Here is a 9,773-nt window from a genome sequence, read left to right on the forward strand (position 1 = left end):
CTATTACCAGGACTCTTTCATTACCATTGGGTGGTGGAGGGTCTTTTTTTTAAAACTTTTCTGTATATACAATCTTTTCATTGGCCACCCACAATTCCCCATTGCTTTTATTTTGTTGGATGTCTGGTGTCCATTTTGTTTCTCAAAGTCAGTGCAGACTCTGAGAGTTATGAATAGGGTAATTGCTCAGCTCAGAGTAATGTGCCCTTGAGTGTAATGGGCTATTAGCGGCTCTATGTTAATTGTTTTAGCCTTTCTCGTGGCACAGTCAGGGCAGTGTGCGAATAGCCTCTCTCTCCCCCAGTCTGCTCTGCTGTTACATGGTTCATAGAAGCTATGTTTTGCCCAGCTTTCTTTTTGCAGCAGCTATATTCCTCATAGATATCTGTAATGAGGTTATGTGAGCGAGCACAGCACCACTGGGGGTTCGGTAAGTAGTGGAATTAAAAGAGGGCCTAATGAGGTTTCTCTCTCTCTATCCCTCTCCTCATCCCTTTGCTCTCTTCACTCTCATTTGCTTCCCACAGCAGTCTAAAGTCAACCCTATCTGTACAGTAGGCACACTCATGACAGACAGTGAACTCTTTCCTCTCAGAAAAACAACAGTATTGACAAAGCTTCTAGAATGTTTTCTCATGTTTCATTTTCAGAATCACTTGTTGAGCCGTGGGTTTAAAATAGTTTTGGAGAGGCTATGTTGGAATATTTGTGTCAGCTAGTCTGTTTTTTGCACTGATTAATGTCTCTTCAAGTGATGTTTTCATGGAGAGGAGGATATTATGTCTACGTGTGAGTAACATTGGCCTCTCTCCCACTACCTAGGTATCGGTAAGAATGTGATCTGTGACCGCACCGCCACCCCACTGGATGCCTTTCGCATGATGTCGGCCGCCCAGTACTACCCCAAGCTGCTGAGCATCATGGGAAACGTACTGCGCTTCCTTCCCGCCTTCGTACGCATGAAGGAGCTAGTGGAGGAGGGCTACGTGGGAGAGCTGCTGGTCTGCGAGGCCCAGGTCCACAGCGGCAGCCTGTTGGGTAAGAAGTACAACTGGAGCTGTGACGACCTGATGGGCGGTGGGGGACTGCACTCAGTAGGCAGCTACATCATTGACCTGCTCACTTTTCTCACGGGCCAGCGGGCGGCCAAGGTGCACGGCTTCCTCAAGACTTTCGTCAAGCAGACGGAGCACATCTGCGGCATCCGACAGATTACCAGCGACGACTTCTGCACCTTCCAGATGGTGCTGGAGGGCGGCGCCTGCTGCACCGTCACACTCAACTTCAACGTGCCTGGTGACTTCCGCCAGGAGGTGATCGTGGTGGGCACGGTGGGCCGGCTGACGGTCAGCGGCACGGACCTGTACGGCCAGAAGAACACCATGGAGGGAGGGCCGGAGCTACTTCTGAAAGACAGCACCCCCCTGGAGAAGGCCTCCCTACCGGAGAAGGCTTTCAGTGACATCCCCTCACCCTACCTGACAGGAACCATCCGTATGGTGCAGGCGGTGCGGCAGGCCTTTGAGGACCAGGACGACCGGCGCACGTGGGACGAAAGGCCGCTGACTATGGCGGCCACATTTGAGGACTGCCTGTACGCACTTTGCGTGGTGGACACCATCAAGAAGTCCAACCAGTGCGGCGAGTGGCAGAACATTGAGGTGATGAAAGAGGAGCCCGAGGTAAGCCCGGCGTACCTTATCAGCGAGGCCATGCGGCGCAGCAGGATGTCGCTCTACTGCTAGCACTGGCACCAAAATGGCTGCCTGGTGCTAGAGACTGGGGGTGAGAGAGCTGTCACTGTGCCCTCATTGGTTCGCAACCCTAAAAAAGATGTGAACAGTGATGAACTCTCTCCGATCTCATTGTCCTCTCTTCTGCATGATCTATTCTGGATTACTACGCCGCGCATTGTGACTCTGAGAAAGGAGAGGAATAAAGAGCACCTCCAAAAAGAAAAAGGCGTTGCTATGGATGCTACAGTCAGGTCAACAGAGTGGTTTAACTGTACCTCTAGAGAGGTGAATGTTTAATCCCCAGGGGGCTTCGGACCCTGTCTCTGTGTATGTCTGCTGTGTGTGAAACCAGAGAAGGAAAACGCAGAAAAATCAATCGTTTGTCTGGTAGGGCTTTTAGTGAGGTCCCCTCCTCCGGTTAAGTATGCAATAAATCCAATCAGAGCTCCAGGCCAGTGGAATTATGTCATCCTAAGCAAAAAAAGTGTGATGGGTCCGCACTCATTCACACTCAGAATTATGTCATCCTGCCTGAATCAAGGGAATGCCTTTTTTGCCTGCTTCTCGTTTTTGTAGTAACGTCCATATGCAATAGACCGACACATAATCTGTGGATGGTGGTGCAATCCCATGCTAAGCCTAGGCACATGTCTGCTATCCCCATGTTTTCAATCTCAAGGTCATGCCTGTTGCTAAGCTAATATCCTTAGCTTAGCCAGCTAGGTTAGCGGTGCATGCGCTAAGGCTTCTAACACAACAGCAACGATGTAGAGTAAAACAGTCAGTAATAGTGTCCCTATGGGTTAGTGCATGGATGGGACACTTCCACGCATTAAACATTTCGATCTGCTTGTAAAGGCTAGTGTTTTGTGACTCTTTATAGTTTGTGTGAATATGTAGCTTAGGACTACTAACAGAAGGGCAAGTAGAACATGGTCTATTTAAGAGAAGATCTCTGGTTTTCACCTCGTCATTTACTCATCACTATCCCCATCACTATCCACACAGGTCACAAGAGATGATAGTAGTACAGTAGCAGAAATTCACGAAGCCAAAACATTTTTGTATTTTATTCAAGCTCCATCTTATTGTTTCCCCAGTGTTGATTGTGTTCTCAAATTATGCTACTGTATATCTCGCCATCTGCATTTGCCTACTTTTCCATAGTCTTGTATAAGTCAAAAAAGTTAATATGGTTTCAAATGTGTCATGATATAAATGTACTGTATGTATTTGATTTGTTTTTAAACTATCTGCGAAAGACAGGAACTGGAACATGTTTTGATACACACACTGTTCAGTATAAAATTATTTATTTTTCATTTTGGACTGATTCGTACTGTATCGGGAGAAGATGTCTAGTTCGTGGGCGACAGTTGAGGTAAGAGAGGCCTTTTAGTATTCCGTTTCTCTGTGTGTTGGTCCATACTGTGGGATGTCTGAAGACAATGACTACTTTAGTTGGAGTATATAGACGTTTTTTTAATCATGTGGTCCTAAATTGTAATAAATGTTGATAGGTGCAGCCATTTTAAGATTTGTAGCTATTTAACCGTTATCGTCTGTCCAGTCACCCATTTTTCCCTGTATTCATGTTTCATTCTATGTGGTATATTGTGTTTTACAGTGGGTTTTGGAACATTTAATATTTTTCTGACCATGCTCCAGTTAGTTTGTTTGGCATTTGTGTCGTGCAAGTTATTTTTTTCAGTAGCTTTTCAACCAACAAGACAATCTTCTCACATGCTGCTGACCTTTCCCAAGTTCTGTAAATACTATCGCACTCTGATTGGGTGACATGATGTGTTCTGCATAGAAACATGATAAGATGTCACCTGTTATACCATTGCAGATCAGAATAGCTTATCAATACTGTAGACTTTCCCCTTTGTCCAATGAGGACGTTTATACCATAAACATGCCTTGATCTTTTCAATGAAACCTGGAAAACATTATGCTGGAATAAACTCTCCAAAGTTGCACACTATGGTATAAGAACCCCCAGTTACTTGATGGACTTTGCCATCTAAAGGATGGAGACATAGAGCAACGTCTAAAGATGTGCTCTTTCCAACTCTCTCTGTTAGTCCCCTATATTCCTAAACCGGGTCTATGGCCTAATTTCAAACAATGCTCCTCTAAAGCTGGACCCAGAGAACAGGAGAGGAAGTCCCCTGTTGCGGCCTTATAGGGAGGACATAGGAACCGTGGTTTAGTCTCCAGTCTTCCAGTCTGGATAAAACTATAGCTTTACATATATGACAGGAAAGTAATAAGGACTAAATTAAATCGAACACTTGAAGTAAACCCTTGAACACTTCACATTTATAACGTATGCTGAATCAAACATATTATCATGTAATATCAATGTAGGGGAGAAAAGATCATTGCAAAGTAGAGAGGAGTCCCTTTAGCAGTTTGATCCAGCACCCATGTGTATTTAGGCTTAATCCTACATCTTGCTGAGGTGCTGTAGAGCAGTGCTTCTCAAACCTCTCCTCTGGAACCCCCAAATGTGTTCCTGATTCACCTTGTCAAGGGGTGCGTTTCTCTGCCCAGACATTACAATGCCTGGATATGTGGTTAGCTGATACGTAAAATACCTATGTTAGAGCAATCTGGTGCCCAACGGCACTGTTGATGAGGTGGCACGTGACCATTGGTGGAATGGCTGGTGGTCCCCGAGGTAAGGTTTGAGGATCACTGCTCTGGAGGCACCGTACCATTTTCTTCTACACTGAACAAAAATATAAACGCAACATGCAACAATTGCAAAGATTTTACTGAGTTATAATTCATATAAGGAAATCAGTCAATTTAAATAAATTCATCAGGCCCTAATCTATGGATTTCACATCACTGGGAATACAGATATGCATCTGTTGGTCACAGGTATCTTTCAAAAAAGGTTGGGGTGTGGATCAGAAAACCAGTCAGTATCTGGTGTGACCTCCATCATGCAGCGCGACTCCTTCGCATAGAGTTGATCAGACTGTTGATTGTGGCCTGTAGAATGTTATCCCACTCCTCTTCGATGGCTGTGCGAAGTTGTTTGGTATTGTTGGGAACTGGAAAACGCTGTCGTACACATCGATCCAGAGCATCCCAAACATGGGTGACATGTCTGGTGAGTATGCAGGCCATGGAAGAACTGGGACATTTTCAGCTTCCAGAAATTGTATACAGGTCTTTGCGACATGGGGCCGTGCATTATCATGCTGAAACATGAGGTGATGGCGGCAGATGAATGGCACGACAATGGGCCTTAGGATCTTGTCACGGTATCTATGTGCATTCAAATGGCCATTGATAAAATGCAATTGTGTTCGTTGTCCATAGCTTATGCCTGCCTATACCATAACCCCACCGCCACCATGGGTCACTCTGTTTACCACGTTGACATCATCAAACCACTCGCCCACACAACGCCATACGCTGTCTGCCATTTGCCCAGTACAGTTGAAACCGGGATTCATCCGTGAAGAGCACACTTCTCCAGCGTGCCAGTGGCCATCGAAGGTGAGCATTTGCCCACTGAAGTCGGTCACAACGGCAAACTGCAGTCAGGTCAAGACCCTGGTGAGGACGATGAGCATGCAGATGAGCTTCCCTGAGACGGTTTCTGACAGTTTGTGCAGAAATCCTTCGGTTGTGCAAACCCACAGTTTCACCAGCTGTCAGGGTGTCTGGTCTCAGACGATCCCGCAGGTGAAGAAAACAAATATGGAGGTTCTGGGCTGGTGTGGTTACACGTGGTCTGCGGTTGTGAGGCCGGTTGGACGTACTGCCAAATTCTCTAAAACGACGTTGGAGGCGGCTTATGGTAGAGAAATTAACATTACAGTCTCTGGCAATAGCTCTAGTGGACAATCCCACTCTCAGCATGCCAATTGCACGCTCCCTCAAAACTTGAGACATCTGTGACAAAACTGCACATTTTAGAGTGGCCTTTTATTGTCCCCAGCACAAGTTGCACCTGTGTAATGACCATGCTGTTTAATCAGCTTATTGATATGCCACACCTGTCAGGTGGATGGATTAGCTTGTCAAAGGAGAAATGCTCACGAACACCGATGTCAACAAATGTGTGCACAACATTTGAGAGAAATAAGCTTTTTGTGCATATGGAACATTTCTAGGATGTTTTATTTCAGCTCATTAAACATGGGACCAACACTTTACATTTTGCGTTTTATATTTCTGTTCAGTGTAAATATCCAGGCCAGTTGATGTAAAATATTTAAGTTGTTGAATATTTAATGTCTGAAATTATAAGATTTAATCCATCTGATGTGTGCTGACTGATTTATAGATTTGAATTTAATCCAGGGGTGTCAAACTCATTCCACGGAGGGACTAGGGTCTAGTCTGACTAGGGTCTAGTCTGCCGGTTCTGTTTTTTCCTTTCAATTAAGCCCTAGACAACCAGGTGTGGGGAGATCCTTACTATTTACTTAATTCATCAGTCAAGTTCAAGGAAGGAGCGAAACCCGCAGACTCGGCCCTCCTTGGAATGAGTTTGACACCCGTGATTTCATTTCTTTATGCCAATTATTATTTTATTTTTATAAAGTGTATGTTTCAGGTCACAGCTAATATTGGTTACGTTTTATGATAAAATGGATATGGATTTGAATGGACAACTGCTGTATTACCGTCAAAGCTGCAACACCTGGAGTATTACTACTGCGGTCAATACAACTGGAAAACGTGTATCACTGTACCCGAAGGTATTACCCTTATAGCACTGTAGGGGTGCCATTCTCTGAGACACTGTAGTCACTGTCTGTCTAGTATGGAGAAAAAAAAGAGCAGTCACATTACTTATTGTCATTGCTCACTTCGCTTGTGGGTTCTTACGATCCAGCTCTTGGCTTCAAAAAATAACAAAACTTGAAACACGGGGGAGATGTTACAGTGTGTGTGTGCTTTTTCTGTGTTGTTTGCTGAAATGTATATATTTTAGATCTCCTTGCTGTGCCAGCATTTACAAACACTTGAGGAGATTGGGGCTTCCTGCTTCAATATAGCTAGTAATCTAGCTATGTGTGATAGATTTGGGAAACAAAGACTCAAATGTGGTTTGGCCACCTGACTCTGCAATTCCCCTCCCCCTCTCCCTGCCCTCGTTGCCCTAAGGGGGTCACTCTGTTCATAATGAGAGAAGCAACCTCAAAGAGGTGCTTCTTGTGCACCCTCAGTTTGTCACCTAGCAACCACTGAGGCAGCCACTGTGCCAACTCAGCCCATCTTGGATTTTTTTCTCTCCACTCATTCTCTCTCCTGTTCCTGTCTCTGTTTCTCTGTCTGTGGTTTGTGTTTCACTGACACACTTTCTTCCTCTCTCAACATTTCTCTTCTTCACTCTCTTTTATTCTCTGTCTCTCTAGAGAGAGCCAGGTCACAGCCTGGAGGACAAACTCACTCGGTGCTTCTGCAGACCACGGCTACCTTAGCATTTAGTTCACCATTCTGATTAAAGAGCCTCTTATATTTAAGCTGTAAGAGGAAATATGACATTGATAGATTTCCCCCACATTTCACCTACCATACAAAGTGTCCTTTGTCATTCATTATGTCACAGACAAAGCAACCACTGGGCAAGGAAGCTTACATTAAGCCTGCTTATTTTGATGAAAACATTATTGTTGTAATTGTATTATGATGATGACGATGATGGTCATTTGATATGTTATGTCTTATCTCAATATAGACATGATGGCAATAGTCAGTAAAGCAAATGACTACTGCTGTTAGTTGGGTGACTGTTTCCCTTCATACTAAGGAAACCCTAAACTCTACTCCTACTTGCCCTAGTGTCCATTTTCTTGACTCCAGGCTGGAGTAGCCAATCAGGCAGTAGCCAATCTGGTAGTCCCAGGCCCCTTTTGTTTACTGTGCTCATTAGGTCAGAAGTGGTAACTATGGTGACCGCTGAAAAGGGTGACATACACACAGGAACCCTCCCCAACAGGTTAGTAAATGCTGGTAATCACAGTTGCTGTACCGTTCAATTGCTTAGTTCATGTTGAAGGAAATGTCCATCTTGATGATGTAATGACGCTTGTTGACTATTTATTATACTATATGTATATCGTGGACGCATGGACCTTTGTAAATATTTTGAACCAATAGGCTCATATTAATCCGTCTTAAACTAGAGAATGTACTGTAGGAATATATTTATATTTTCTATATATCAGAAAATGACAGTTGTGATTTGGGAGTTGGGTTGAGAAGAGGCGGTGGGTGTCACATTAAGAACGGTCCTCGTTTCTCTCTTTGTGGAATATGGAAAGGCATGATCATGTGCATCTGTTAATGGAGTCTTCATTCATTCCTTGGGCTGGCTCTGTGAACCCTTTGTCAGTGTTCTTCTGTTTGATCTCCCCCCCTCCAGTGCTCTGCATCGCTATTGTGTATGTGCGCATGTTAATAGTAAGCGAAGGTGTGTGAGTGTGTTGCTAGGGGGGGTAAATGTGTCTTCTTCTGAACACATCACCCTGGTGTTCATGAAAGCCTGCAACATGGTTTACCGCTTTAAAACTTGTCCGATGCTGCAGTTTCTAGGGATAAAAAAAATAGATACCTACCTACACCTTGTCATTGTTTCATTTCTTCACTGCATCACAGCCTTATCACTACACATAGTCTGGAATTACTCACATATCAGTAGTTACACATTTTACAACACACACACATACATTAACCCACATTTACACATCATGCATCGCACAACTTGACCAGGGTCAGGGAGGCAGGTAAGTGTGACTTGGTAGAACGTGTTTGCGGAATATGTGTGTGACGGTGTGTATCGTATGTAGGCCATCTATGTGTCTTGGTAATTTGCTACGCTCTGGCCCTGTAGCGTGTGACCTGTAGTGATTTTGAAGGACTGCTCAAGCCCTTCATCACGCTCCTCTCCCTCCATCTCTTCACACACATTAGCCTTTTCCAGTTGCGGCAAACCAGAATGATAAGATTAGCTTGAATACTGACATACACATTGATGTTTTGAACCTCCTGATATCAGTAAAGACCATCTCTAAGGAGGTGCTGACAGAGGCCTTCTGCTGCCACCTAGTGACTGGAATAGAAACTCCCTGTTCTCTCCACAACCACTATCAACATAATGCAGAACTATTTAATGACGCTATTTTAGGGCTTGTGGTTTTCCTTCCTTCTAATCTGGGACTTAATCAGATGTGGGACATGTGTAAGCAATTGACTATATAAGCTGAAAGGTTTCTGCCTCCTTATTTGCAGCTCTTGTAAAAGTTGTCTCCCTCATGTTTCATCCCAGATAACCTCCTATTCAGTGAAGGGGAAACAACCAAAAGGAATGAATTAAGGCCCACACCCACAGTTCCACCAAACAACATCAAACACACAGTTTCCCTGCAGAATGGCGTCAAACGTGGTTTCCATATGTTGGATGTGTTTAACACCGTTCCATATATTCCATTCCAGCCATTACAATGAGGCCGTCCTCCTAAAGCGCCTCCCACCAGCCTCCTCTGGTGTGCAATGCATAAGAAGCAGGTTAAAAGACGCTGTAAATTCATATCAATGAAATGTGTGGCCGTGGTACTTTTATAAGGAGTTCAAGGGGGGCTAGAGTAATCTGCGGGTAATGCAAGGTACATTTAAATGCCAGTGATCTGGAGAGAAAGAGAGAGATGGTTTGATGCCCCTACAGAGAACTGAGTTTTATATACCCCCCCCCCCCCCAGCTTTGTCAGAATGCTTTAATAGCCACATCAATCTGGGTTAATCTTATCCTGTCATAGTGTCAGAGGTTTGAGACGACTTTAATATGGAGAGAATGATGCCCCGTGGGGAGAGAGATTGGGAGCAAGAGAAAGAGAAGCGAGAGAGACTGTACTGCACATCAAATGTATAAATCAAACGCACAAAAAAAATATGCTGTGACTGATTTACGTATTTGATGTGCAGTACAGTCTCTCTCGCTTCTCTTTCTATTGCTTCCAAATCTCTCTGTCTCTCACTCTCCATATTAAAGTCGTCTCAATCCTC

At 44.3% G+C, this 9,773-nt stretch overlaps 1 protein-coding gene across 1 annotated transcript in view; it reads left to right on the forward strand.

Annotated features, from left to right (window-relative positions):
- gfod1 (glucose-fructose oxidoreductase domain containing 1) overlaps positions 1 to 8,332 on the forward strand; it is a 54,354-nt gene extending 46,022 nt beyond the window's left edge. Inside the window, exon 2 of the mRNA XM_055928791.1 lies at positions 823 to 8,332. Coding sequence (XP_055784766.1) covers positions 823 to 1,745 — 923 coding nt within the window. The 3' untranslated portion in view covers positions 1,746 to 8,332. The remainder of the gene's footprint in view (positions 1 to 822) is intronic.
- Positions 8,333 to 9,773: the final 1,441 nt, after the last annotated feature.

The sequence above is a fragment of the Salvelinus fontinalis genome, chromosome 7 (genome assembly GCF_029448725.1).
Source record: "Salvelinus fontinalis isolate EN_2023a chromosome 7, ASM2944872v1, whole genome shotgun sequence".
Taxonomy (NCBI): Eukaryota; Metazoa; Chordata; class Actinopteri; order Salmoniformes; family Salmonidae; genus Salvelinus; species Salvelinus fontinalis.